The following is a 14338-nucleotide window of genomic DNA, read 5'->3' on the forward strand; positions in this document are numbered from 1 at the left end:
TTTGACTAGGTTCCTGTTCCACGTGAGAGGGGCAATCCTCAGGTATAGATGCGTTCTGGTTCGTGGGGCTATTTTGTTCTGATTCTTGTAGGATGATTTCTTGATAGATACCTTCCACTTTATTTATAAAGAAGGTTGCCAGTTCTTCGCATTTAGCTTGGGACAGGATAGGAGGTTTGGCTATTGTGTCTGAACCTGCCAGAATTTTTACTGTGTGGAATAATGTTTTTGCGCAGTTTGGTGCTTTAGCGATTGTTAAGTTCACAAAGGCAGCACATGAATGCTTGCATTCTTTGTGATATTTACTGAGGGCTGTTTTATAAGCTTGTTTGGCAGTATGGTCATAATTTCTCCTCCAATTTCTTTCTAAGATTTTACAGCTTGTCTTTGAGTTCTTTAAGGAATCATTGTACCATGGTGCTGGTGGATGGTGAACTGTTCTTTTGAGTTCTGAAGTGGGGAGACAGGAATCCACAGCTTCCATGAGACAGCTTTGTACTGCCTTAGCGAGGGGGGTCTACCTTTTTCTCTAAGGATGGTTTATAAGCCCCCAGACAAGTATTTAATTTGTCTATATCTAACTTCCTCTAGTTTCTTTGTATATTCTCTGCATTTTTTGTATTGTTTGATGTGTTCTTCATGTGGGGAAGTCAGGGAGAAATGTATCTGGTGGTGGTCGGACAAGATGGTTGGTAAGGCCGGTGAGCAGGTGATTGTATTTAAATAAAAAAAGATGGGATCCAGGAAGTGTCCAGCTCTGTGGGTTGGTCCTGCATTTACCAGCTTTAGGTTTTGAGAAGCCATATCTGAGATAAGTCTGATACTGTTTTTGCAGATGGAGATTTAAATCTCCTAGGACTGTGAAGTTTGCCTTACTAGTTATCTGAAATGAGATTTCTTCCATTAATATAGGAATCCAATTTGCAGTGTGCTCTGGGGGTCGATGCATAAGCACCCCTGAATAGATAAAATTGGGGAAGAGAGCGAGTTTAAAAAGGGCAGCTTCACAAGCTGTGATAGGGATTTGGTCTAGGGTGCAGCTAAACGTTTTTTTGAAAATTATAGCAATTCCCCCCCCCCTATCTTTTTAATTCTGTCCAGCATTTGACGTGTGATAAGTGCTCGCTCTTACTGGCGGGTTGGATGGGAGAAAAATGTATTGCAGGTTTTCTCGGGGCACAGCTATTGTCCTTCGAAAGGGTCTCCCTTGGCACACCCGTGCTAATATTGTGGACACACTGGGTCTGTACTTTATGGTTTTGGGTATAATTGGTGGACACCCCATCTGATTTGTCTCGATTTACGGGCCTAAGGATGATGATCCCCAGTTTTTTAGTGAAGTGTGGTGGCTTGTGGAATCTCTGGGCCCTGAGGCTGTTCTGTGGGGTGGGGATTTTAACGTGGTGCTCATCCCTGCCAAGGACAGATTGGGAGGCTTGCGCCGCACGCACCCTCGGGCTTCAGAGCAACTGCAGGTGATGATGGAAGATTATGGCCTGACGGACGTCTGGCGACAGCTCCTTCCACACTGTTGTGAGGGTACCTGCGTCTCCACCGCAGACCCCACTTGGTCCAGGATAGGCTACTGGCTCCTCTCTCCTGATGTGGCCAATTGGGTTCGCCGCTGCTCGCATCTAGCACGCAGCCTCTCAGATCACGCCCCAGTGCTACTGGAGCGCGTACAGCCTGGTACGCTGAGCAGGTCCTTCTGCTGGAGACTGCCCGCAGGAGCTCTCCAGGACCAGGCCTTCCGGTACGACATCGAGCACGCAATTACAGAATACTTTGAGCTTAATGAAGGCTCGGTTGACTCCCAATCTACCCTATAAGAAGCCTTTAAAACTGTGATTACAGGCAAATGCATAGCTAAACAGGCTGGTGTCCTTCGTTCTCTTCAAGGGGACTTAAAGCGCCTAGAGGGCAAGATATGACTGCTGGAATGGGAGTATTTTGATACCAACTGACTTTCTATTCTCGCTCAGATTAAAGCTAAGTTGGTGGAATTTGACGAGGCGGCACTGCGGGAGGCTTACTATTTGGGCAAGGATGCACACAACTGTCGGTACGGTGAAGGTGATAGGGCGGGCAAGACCCTAGCGGGTCTCCTATGGAGGCCGTAGGCTAATGACCATATCAGTGAGCTGTGCTCGGGTGAGGATGAATTAGTACTGGGCAATGAAGCGGTTCAGACCGAAATCTTGCCATTTTATGCCTCGCTGTATACATCGCACCAGCTGGAAGCCCCTGCGGATCTTCTAGCTTTCTTCGACTCAATCGAACTGGTCTGGTTGAGTGATGCTCATCGCAGGTATTTAGATGAACCTTTTTCCATTGAGGAGGTAATTGGAGTGATTTGCGGTATGGCCAGAGACAGAGCCCTGGGGTTGGACGGGCTCACCCCTGCTTTTTATAAGGAATTTGCGCCGCTGCTCGCGCCCCATCTGCTTAACATGTATGAAGATTTCTTCAAGACCGACGTACTCCCTCCCTCCCTGGGGGAGGCACTCCTCGTGACAATATTTAAGCCTGATAAAGACCTATTATTATGTGATTCCTACCGGCTTCTCTCCATGATCAATGTGGATAGTGAAATTCTCGCAAAGCTTCTCGCCTTGCGCCTACTACCCTTACTTCCCACAATCCTTCGTCCGGATCAATGTGGCTTCGTTCCGGGCAGGAGTATGGCCCACAACTTACGCAACACCTTTGCCGTGATGCAGGGAGTTGATCCGGACCTCCCTGTGGCAGCCGTGTTCCTCAACGCTACCAAAGCGTTCGACACACTGGAGTGGCAGGGTCGCCCGGGCTAAAGGCAGAGGTGCCCGCTGTCGCCCCTTCTCTTTGCGATCGCGACAGCACCGCTGGCGGCCCGGGTGTGACCGCATCACGCATGGAGAGGTCTCGACTTCACGCCCGATGGTCCTTGATTCCATGTATGCAGACTATGTGACCCTGTACGTCCAGCATCCCTCGGACAATCTTGATCCCCTCATATGGGAGATCATTCGGTTTGGCGGCCTCTTTGGTGTCTTCATAAATTGGGGGAAGTCCATCATCATCCCATTTACTGCAGCAACTGCTGCGTTTCAGTCGGAGCCCTCTTTAAAATTGGGCCAAAATGCATCATAAAATATTGCAATAGCATTTTTTATTTAAAAATGTATTTACTTTTATGTTTTGAATTTTTTTAATTAAATTAATTGCAATTATTATATATACGTAACATATACAAATTTTACCATACAATAAATAAATAGAAACATTTTACTTTAGATGATAACTATTTTAAATACACATTTAAAACTTAATGTAATATTGAAATTAATGAAATATTTAACAAAAAATAAGGTTAATAATATTTTTATTTTGTTGAAACGTTTACAATAACTATATAAAATGAACATTCATACTTAAGATAAACATATGTTAAAAAAAATCTAGTAGAAGTTATACTTTTAAAAATGTCCTTACACTTATATATCAGAAAATATACACCCTGGTTGCGAAAACATCTGACTATATGCAACAAGTCACTACTAGAGTAACTTTATACTTGTAAATTTGGCTCCAATTCCTGGTTTCAAGTTTTGTGGTCAAAATGCTGTAAATTTACTTCAAAGTATAAGAGTACATTTACATGTGTAGATTCACTAATCTGTAAATTTACTTTTGGTAGAAGGCTCCATATATACTACCATCCACCCCGTGAAGTGCTGTTAGTATCCCACTAAAACAGGGTAATGTTGTTAATGTATCATTAGAAATTTAGCAGCCCTTCTTATATACTAGTCATTGAATGATTTGTTTCAGTCCTTTCTCCAGCACCTCTTTCTTTGTCACCTTATTCTTAAGTGACTATTCTGAGTTCATCTAAGTCTGCCCTATCTCTGTTTTCTCCAGTTCTTGTATGGGCTCTGGAATGGCTAACTGGTGGCGTGTGTGCTTTATAGCATGTTAAATAATGTTTGACTAAATGTGTAGCAGGGATGGTGATAAATACTGGTATGTCTCATTCAAAGTATAGCAGCTGCAAGTCCACATTAGTTTGCTTTCTTCAGCAGCTCAGGGAGGTAAATAAGGTGCTGGGATCGATACCACTCAGTTCAGTCCTTGTCATATTTGTTTTGTATACTTTAGTGGAGAAGTATGATACAGATGGATAATGGGTGAAAACATCACTAATGACAATTCTGTTTTTTTTTCAGTGATGATAAAAATCTATGCAATAAAGCTTTAGTGAGTGATGTCAAAGCTGTATCGAAAGGAGATTTGTTAGCAGCGGTACAAAATTTAATTATGACCTCTGCAGGCCCGCCATCTCATGTAAGCTTAGCACCATTGAAAGAAGGTAAGTTGCATTACCTGTAATATAGTTGTGGTTATAGTATAATCATGAGCCCAATGCATGGAGTGACTCAGGCTTATTTATTAATCAACAGATGTCACCATGATATAGCTATAAAACTCTACTTTTAACTGTCCATATAAGCATGAACATATACCCACTGGGGAGTATTTTATGTCCTTTATAAATATTTGAGATGTATGGTAATACGTAAGCCCTATAGAGGTTATGAAGTCCAATTTATGATTTTTGCAAACTTAATCTATGATGTACTACCTTTGTTTAAGGATGCACAGGGTTTAATAAAGCAGCCAACCCATATTAACAACGTTTCAAGAACAGATTAATTTCCAGCCGCAGTTGGGTGCACCTTTACTAAAAATCCCTCAAAGGAAATACATTCACAAATACAGGATATGACCCAACATCACATTCAGGGAAAAGTAATTTTAGTTTCTTCATTATGACCCTTACATTGCATCAATCATTATCTTCCAAGAGTTCATAAAACTACTGTATATCCACCCTAGATCAGATCAAGATAATGTGAGATATCTTAAATTTAGAATTCCAACAATCACCTGCCCTTCGAAGTTTAGAATTGTATAATGTTGTAATATATTTGATAGAGACATCTAGCCGCAGATTCATTACCTTTGAACTTCCAGGTGTCTAGCTGGATCCGGAAGATATTTCTTAGCAGTACCCTTGCTTGCCGGTAACTGGCATCGATCGATTCCGCGTGACTTTGTCGGTGTCATGTTCGTCGTGACATTTGTGTCATCAATATACCCACCACTCTGGCGCACTGATGCCAGTTCTTTTCTTTCCTCGCCAGCCAGTGCCGATCCATTGACCCCCCCCCCTGTCAATCTTTGACAGATTTTTTGTTGTTACTTTTTCGACTTCTTTTGGTTTGTAGGATGTGGAGTAAAAAGACCTTGGGGTTCAAACCGAGCGGTGCCTGTCATCACACCATGTCCGTCACTGACACCTACTTAGTGTGTCTCTGTTGACTCGAAGTCGTGCTCTGATTGCTAGGCCATGATGTTGAAGGCTTTGAGGGAGCAGTCCCTAAAGCTGCTTGCGGCCCAATGTCCGGCACCGCAGTGTTCGCCTCATTGGTCTCCATCTAGGTCTTGGTCGAGAGTGTGGTAAGAGGCATCACAAGAAACACAAGAGGTCACCCCGCCCATCTCGTGATGCGGTAGAGGAACCTCAGCGTTCCCCGTGTGTGTGGGAAAAACATGTTTATAGGAGAGGGCAGGGTGTCCCTCCCACCAAACATCTCGTAAGTCCAGCTCCCGCATGACTTCCCAGAGCTTCTGTGCCATCTTCCCTTTAGTTCCTGTTTTTGGAGGGTGCCTAGCTAAGTCTGATTCCAATACACAATTAAAATCCCCATCCATAGTAATGGCCCACCTAGTTCAGTAGCTATTAGGTCCTGGATAGTGTGAAAAAATATAGGGTCATCCGTGTTCAGGACATCTGTGTTTAAAATAGAGACGTCTCGGCCATCCAATATGCACCGGAGGAGTACAAATCGACAGTTCACATCTGCCTCACTGTACATGAGGGTGAACGGCGTCCTGGGGCAACCCACACCACTGTTGCCCCAGTATTGGAACTTTCATAGATTCCCATGCTTTGTATCATTCCCCGTCATCGGAATGGGAGCCTCGGTAGTATCACAACCATAGAAACAAAAGAGAAACATAGGCCTAGGCCTCATCTCATTTTGTATCCTATCACTCTTTGTGAAAAAGAGACCAAACTTTTGCCAGGACCAATCAGAGCAGCCTCACCCCATAGAACCTTCCTGAGAGAGCTCAGAGCCTCAGATTTTTCTACTGCACGTTGTGCTAGGGAGTCTCCACTGAGCTCTGCTCAGTTTTCTCATTCTTTCAAGTTATTTCTACAACTTTTTCAACTTCAATCAAGACATGTCTGACAAGGAGAAGAAGGCCTTATTCAGGTCCTGTGCCTCTTGTGGGAAAAAAACGACTTTTTGTGGAAGATAAGCATGAAAACTGTATATATTGCTTATACCCGGCCCACAAGGCCACTGACTGCAAGATTTGTAGAACCTGCTCTACAAAAACACTTCGGGACAGAGAGGGCCGGCTGTTGACCTGGCTTCAAAAAATGAAGACTCGGAAGGAAGTGCTTTCATCAGATGAAGAGGATCCGCCATCTATGGCTTCCTCTCACAGATCCAAGAAGAGGGGTAGGTCTCCTCCTTCTTCTTCTTCAGCTGTGCCCCCCCATCAGATCTCTGACAGGTCTGAGAGGGCTAGTCCCATTAAATCTCCTCACGGAAGTGAAAAGGAGAGGCAGGGACAGGCTGCTGGATTGGTTACAGCCACTAAGGACAAAAAGGAGGTTGCTTTCACTTCTCCTCCGTCCAAAAAGGAAAAGACTGGTGAAAAACACTCTACAGTCAATCCAGGGACCGTTCCTGAGAAAAAACAGCGCCCGTCGACGACAAAAACATCAGGTACGTCTACGACGAGTACTTCTATGCAAATTCCCGCTGTTTCCTTGCCACTGTCGACGGGATCGTCGTCGGTGGCGGTTTCGACGTCGACGACGTCATCGTCGTTTAAGATTCCAGGTTCGTCGACGATGACTTCTTCCTCGTCGACGATGATGAAGATCTCCAGTAAAGTGCTGTCGACGGCCTCGTCGTCGACGAAGACTACGTCGACGACAACAACGACGACGACGCTCATGGTGATGACGACGAGTTCGTCGACGAGACCGTCGACGATAATACTGTCGACGTCCAAGGCACCGTCGATGAGGTCCACTACACCGTCGACGATTCCATCGACGATAGCGTCGACGACTAGCGCACCGTCGACGGCCCCGTCGACGAGGTCGTCGACGGGTCAAAACTTGCAATTTCCTATTCAAAAGCTGAAGATTACATCTGAAATGAAGTCTCCAAGACGGGTTTCAACGCTTCCACCTACACTGCTTCTGGATGACGAGTCGGATGAGGAAGAGTATGATGGTGGCAAATATGAGGATGCCTACAGTCCCTCAGATTTACATGTCAAATTGCAAGAGACTGACACAGAGGAATATTATGAGCAGGCATATGATCAAGAGGCTCATCGCTATGTGCCTCAGGAGCGACGTCCACTTGGTTTAGGACAGGACATGGTGGCCATGCCGGTCTCTCTAATCTCTGATCTTCAGAAGATGCTGCAAGACTATAGAACCAGGTTTCCTTCGGAACCTTTATTGCAGCCTGCGCATCCTCCTCCTCAGGTGTTGCCGCAAGCGCAGCCTGTGGTCGTGCAGCCTCCTTCGCAGGCGGTGCCTCTCACGCCAGTGGTCATACCAACGGTCCTTTCCCGGACATCGGATCCCGATTCCGCCATTACCATTCAGCAGTATTCCTCTTCTGATGAGGAGGTACAGGTGGATCCTTTGACTGATCCATTGCAGGACCCAGACTTGGATCCCGGTGACAGTGGACTTCAAGAGCCAGACGCCACTGGTCGAGATACATCTATTTCCCCTCCAGTCGATATAGGGGGATTCCATAACCTCATGGGAAGAGCGTCAAAGAGGTTTGGACTACCATTTACAAGGGAAGAATCTGAATGTTTCATGTATGACTTTAAAGAACAATACAAAAGATCAGTCAAATCCATTCCCATAATTGAGCATGTGTGGGATGAAGGGATAAAGATCATGCAAAATCCAGCCACCGTTATACCAGTTCTTCCTAGGCTGGAAAAGAAATATAAGGCTCCAGAGGGCAGTCCAGCTGGTCTTCTTGGTCAGCCGAAGCCTGATTTGGTGATCTCCCAGGCTGCTCAAAGTAAATCCAAAAACCCATCAACGCCTTTGACTACGCTTCCGGACAAGGACGGTAGGCGCCTGGATAACGTGGGAAAGAGGTTTTCTTCCATGGCCAGCTTGCTTGTTCAAGCAGCAAATGCTCTCGCCATTCTAGGCAGATGCGACCGCCAGATGTGGTGTGACATGGAGCCATTTGTGGAACAACTGCCAGACTCCGCGAAGGAAGAGGCTAGGAGAGTACTTATGGAGGGAGAAAAATCTTCCTCCGAAGTAATTGACTGTGCGATGGATATTGCTTCCACGGCTTTTCGTGCCTTAGCAGGCTCAGCAGTACTACGTCGTCAGGGCTGGCTGAGAGCCACCTGGTTTCGTCAGGAGGTCCAAAACAAGATCCTGGACCCCCCATTTGATGGGGAGATGCTTTTTGGTAAGCATGTTGATGATGCCCTGCAAAGTATAAAGAAAGACACGAACACAGCGAAGTCATTGGGATGTCTGGACTATCGTAAGGTCCCATTTAGAGGTGCACGAGGCAGAGGCTTCTCCTTTTATAGAGGAAACACCCAGCAGAGATATTCCTCACAGTCTTCGCAGTCTTACAAGACTCAATATTCAAATCAACGGCAGGGACAATTGGCGTCTTTCTCTCGCCAACCTCAGCGAGGGCGTCAGAACCGCCATGGACGTGACAATGCCAAGAGGCAATAGCGGCCTCCTGGCTCTACCTACTGTTCCTTCCCTCCCAGTAACATCAGTGGGGGGCAGGATATCCTTTTGTCTGAACAGCTGGAAGTGTATAACATCGGACCAGTGGGTCCTGAATATTGTTCGGAGTGGCCATAAGTTGGAATTCCAAGATCTTCCTCCAACAAGAGCTCCGGGCGCCAACCGCACAAAACATCTGAGTCTTCTCCATCTCGAAGCCCACCAATTGTTCATCAAGGGGGCAATAGAACCGGTACCTCTCTCTCAGAGGGGCAGAGGTTTTTATTCCAGGTTCTTCCTGGTTTGGAAGACAGCAGAGACTTGGCGTCCCATACTAGACCTACGAAAGCTCAACACTTATCTCATCAAACTCTCTTTCAGGATGGTCACTCTCCAAGATATTCTTCCTCTTTTGAACCCAGGAGAGTTTTTGGGGTCTCTGGATTTAGAAGATGCGTATTTCCACATACCAATACACCCAGCTCACAGACAATATCTACGCTTTACAGTAGGCAAGAGCCATTTCCAATTCAAGGTGCTTCCGTTTGGCCTTCGGTCTGCACCACGGGTCTTCACCAAAGTGTTAGCACCAGTAGCAGCATTCCTACGAAAGCAATCCCTGGAAGTTTACCCTTACTTGGACAAATGGCTCGTCAAGGCTCCATCTCTCAAGGAAACTTCTCAAGCCGTTTCAACTTGTATCCAGTTGTTCAATCACTTAGGCCTTCAGCTAAACAAACACAAGTCAGTTCTGCAGCCCTCAAGATCCACAAAGTTCCTTGGTGCCATTTTGGACACGACGCAATGCACAGCTCGTCCTTCGGAGGAACGTCAACAAAAGTTGATAGTCTCGGCTCGCCAGGTGCTCAACAAGAAATGCCTTTCAGTCCGACAATACATGTCTCTGCTCTGGTCGATGTCATCCTGCATACCATTAATACCGCATTGCAGGTTGCGAATGCGTCCTCTGCAAGAGGAGCTAGACAAGCAATGGTGCCAGGCAGAGGGATCATTCAACGACAAGGTGTTGGTGACGCCACAAATGAGAACAGCATGCGAGTGGTGGCTAGTAAAAGACAATATCGCGGAAGGTCTGACATTCAGGATTTCACCATCCCCCCTGATTATGACTACAGATGCCTCTTTGGAAGGCTGGGGAGCAGTGCTCCGAGAGCTTCAAGTCAGCGGACACTGGAGTCCAGAGCAGCGCCAGTGCCATATAAATGTTTTGGAGCTGACGGCCATTCGGTTTGCTTTGCAGGCTTTCCTTCCCAGAGTTCAAAATCAGACAGTGCTGGTCCGGACGGACAATACGACGGCCATGCACTACATCAACAAGCAAGGAGGAACGAAGTCACAAACTCTATCCAAAGAGGCTCAGAGAATCTTGGATTATGCGATTCTGCACGGGATCAATTTGAAGGCCGAACATCTGGCAGGTTCTCTCAATGTCACGGCGTATGCCCTGAGTCGCCAGACAGAGGCGAATCACGAATGGGAATTGAATCAGTCCATTCTGGAGAGTGTGTTCTCGGTCTGGGGGACACCGACCATTAACCTCTTTGCCTCTCCAGTGAACGCCAAATGCCAGTTCTACGCAAGCAAAGTTCACCATCAGGGATCTCTGGGGAACGCTCTTTCGATTGCCTGGTACGGCGCGTTCTTTCACGCTTTTCCGCCAATTCCCCTCATCCCACGAGTACTCAGGAAGATGAAGGCGGAAGCTTGCAAGATGATTCTCATTGCACCGGCGTGGCCTAGGCAATTTTGGTACACAGAACTCCTTCTACTTTCCCAGGATCATCCAATTCGCTTGAGACCAATTCCATCCCTATTATCGAGGAATCAGGGGCAGGTGTTCCATCCGGATCCGAAATCGCTGCACTTGACAGCGTGGCTCCTGAACACAGAGAGTTCTGTCATCTGAATCTCCCCAAGGAGTGTAGAGAAGTGTTATCCCAGGCAAGGGCACCAAGCACTAATAAAACTTACAAAGCGAAATGGAAGAGGTTCTGCCTGTGGTGTCAAAGACAAGGTCTCCATCCTTACAAATCTGTACCGCATCAACTTTTGCCATACATACTATCATTGGCTAAGTCTGGTTTGGCGCATCCGTCTGTGAAGGTACATCTTGCAGCCATATCGAGGTTTCGGCGCAGTTCTTCAGGTCCGTCCTCATGGTCCTCTAGGATTGTTAAACAATTCTTGAAAGACTTGTTTCGGATGTATACTCCTGTTTGCCCTCCTCCGCCAGTTTGGCAGCTCAATCTTGTCCTGGCTCAACTCATGAAAGCTCCGTTTGAGCCGGTGCACAAGGCGGACTTGAAATTCCGGTCTTGGAAACTTGCCCTCCTCTTAGCTCTTACATCAGCGAGAAGAGTTAGTGAGCTTCAAGACCTATCCATAGTGCAACCATTCCTTCAATTCAAAAAACGATGTGCTTATTCTTCGCACCAATCCGAAATTTATTCCGAAAGTGCCTTCTGAGTTCCACTTGAATGAACCTTTGATTTTAAAGTCTTTCTTTCCGCGCCCTTCTACGCCTGCGGAACGCACATTACATTCTTTGGACGTTCAAAGATGCTTGAACGCACACGACCCTTTCGAAAATCATCACAATTGTTTGTGTCCTACAGCGCACCACGGAAGGGGTTTCCTTTGGCAAAGAGTGGCATTTCCCGCTGGAATTCAAGTGCGATTCAATTCTGCCATCAGGAGTCGGGCAAGCCACTGAACAGAAAAGTCCGTACACATTCCACGAGGTCTGTGGCATCGTCTGTGGCTCTTTTCTCTGGTGTCGCCATTAAGGACATATGCAGGGCAGCAACGTGGATCAGTACTCATACCTTCACGAAACACTACTGCCTGGAATCTGCAGGACGAGACGACGCGGCTGTTGGTCAGGCAGTTCTGCGGAATCTTTTTCATTGAGAGGTGAGCTTTCCCTACAGTCCCTACTTCCTGGTGAGCACATTTTGTTTCTTGTTTTTGCTATGCTATAAGTATTGCTATGTGGTTATGTGATACCATGTATTTACAAAATGTGTCTTGGTAATTTACTGCTAGCTACTCTGATACAAAGCATGGGAATCTATGAAAGTTCCAATACTGGGGCAAGAAAACAAGTTACATACCTGTAACTTTGGTTCCCCAGTATTGGTAACTTTCATAGATTCCCATACGCCCACCCTCCTCCCCTGGGAAAGCTTGGTCTTTTTACAGAGTTAGTGGCGGTTTGCTCAACGGCTACGAAAATCTGAGGCTCTGAGCTCTCTCAGGAAGGTTCTATGGGGTGAGGCTGCTCTGATTGGTCCTGGCAAAAGTTTGGTCTCTTTTACATAAAGAGAGTGATAGGATACAAAATGAGATGAGGCCTAGGCCTATGTTTCTCTTTTGTTTCTATGGTTGTGATACTACAGAGGCTCCCATTCCGACGACAGGGAATGATACAAAGCATGGGAATCTATGAAAGTTACCAATACTGGGGAACCAAAGTTACAGGTAAGTAACTTGTTTTCTTCCCCTTGCATATGTTGAGTTGGAGGAATGGTGCAATTAGCCCCGCCACTTCTTTGCCACCCTAGCTGCTCCATAGTCATCCAGGTGCATTTCCTCAAGGCATACTATGGACACATGATGGTGTTTAAGAAAGGATAACATTCTATGGTGCTTTTTACATGTGCCTAAGACCCTGACATTCCAGCTCAGGAATCTAATCTCGGTCGCCATGCCATTAAGGTTTTGCTCTTTCACAAGTCACAAATCCCTGACCAACCATTGCTGACACCCCGCACTGCACACCTGTGTAACAAACTACAACATAGCAATTCCAATGTGTTACTCCCCAACTCCCACCCACGGACAATGTACGTGCAACTGTGCTAACGTTGCCCACCCCGTTCTTGTGCCAGGACGTACACGAATCCCTGAATCGCCCAACTATGGCCATTGAATCCCCCGACTTGTCCCCCTCCCCTTGTTGCAGGCTACCCTGGCCAGCCCACCCAATTGACTAGATAAGCCTTTACCATGGAGCTAGAGCTCTGATAAGCTTAGGGCCCAGTCGGATATGATAGCCCCATGAAACCCATTGGTTCTCTCATTCTATGCATTTGCACCTCTTGCACCCGTTTCACCAGCCTTCAGTCACCCTTTTCTTAACAGACCATCCCCGCATGTGCCACTCAAACACTCACATCACTCAACGAAAAGAGACCAATTATGCAAAATGGCTGGCCTTGTCGGCCTTCAGTCCTACACTGCCTCAGCTTCCAGCTTTGTCCCTGGGACAACGTCGACTGTTGGGCCCACCAACTGTGACTGCCCCGCCAGGCATGGCCTCATGGATGCCTCCAACTGGTCCGAACCTCCTGCTACCACTGTTCCCCGCAGCATAGTGCCGTCCCTGACCACTTCGACTCTTTGTTCCGATGCTGATTCTGTGCAAGGGAGCCCCGCCGCATTAATTTTTTTACTCTGTCTCTATGCCTGATCGGGTGCCCCACAGTCATTACCGATTCTGTTGCTCCCGGGGAGGAAGTGCGTCTCCACGAACCTCCAGTCATTCCCACACCTCTTCTGGGAATTCAAAGAAATGAGCATTGCCTTGTGCCAACACTTTTAACTTATATATAACAACATGTATTGGAGTTGCATGTCCCGTAAACTTCGCTTGCCCCCCAAGGATCATTTTTCTCTGTTCCTGTACTTGTTTTGTATAATCCGGTTATATGGTGATTTTATTGTTCTCATGCCTGAGATCCCATCGTCCCTGGCAGCGTGCAGGATACAGTCTCTATAGTTCAGTACTTTAGCTATAACTGTGTGAGATGGTGCTCCCGGAGGGAAGGGGGGGACCAGGGCTCTTTCAATGACGAAGAAGTCAGAATGCCCTGAGGGGGCAATTGCATTCAAAACCACTTGTCGAGGCAGTGCTCCGCAGAACCTTCCTCCCACCTCTCCGGAAATCCCAAGATTTAAATGTTGCTGCACCGGGTGTGCCCCTCCGCGTCCTCAGCCCGGCGTTCCAGGGCTTTTGTTGCTGTGGACATTTGAGCCACTTGCCTCTTGAGTGTTGCCACTTCACCCTTCAGGTCCACGATGTCTCCTTCCGCGACGGTCACCTTGTCTGCCACCTTTCGCAGGTCTGCTCTCAGGAGGTTCATGTCAACAGACACTGCTTCAATTTGATTCTCCCAGGCTTTCATACACCCCTGTATGACTGTTAGAAGCTCAGCACACGAGGGCCCACTGCAGTTATCATCCTCTTCTACCCCCCCACATCTGTCTCGTAATGTGCTGTGGGGGTGGCACGGCGTGGTGTATTGCGTGATGGTGTTGGATCCAGCTGAGCATGCAGCTTTATCCATGGTCCCTCACTGACAAGACCCCCCCTCACTGGGGTCCGGCATTCGGACAAATGTTCTCCCGCCCTGTGGAGCCTGGGTCCGTCATGTTCTTCTTCCCACGTGT

At 47.0% G+C, this 14338-nt stretch overlaps 1 protein-coding gene across 1 annotated transcript in view; it reads left to right on the forward strand.

The window, feature by feature from the left end:
- Positions 1–14338, forward strand: part of SWT1 (SWT1 RNA endoribonuclease homolog) — a 1175709-nt gene that overhangs the window by 470717 nt on the left and 690654 nt on the right. Inside the window, exon 10 of the mRNA XM_086956007.1 lies at positions 4206–4348. Within this exon, the coding sequence (XP_086812133.1) occupies positions 4206–4348 (143 nt within the window). The remainder of the gene's footprint in view (positions 1–4205; positions 4349–14338) is intronic.

Source organism: Lissotriton vulgaris, chromosome 1_1 (genome assembly GCF_964263255.1).
Source record: "Lissotriton vulgaris chromosome 1_1, aLisVul1.2, whole genome shotgun sequence".
NCBI lineage: Eukaryota > Metazoa > Chordata > Amphibia > Caudata > Salamandridae > Lissotriton > Lissotriton vulgaris.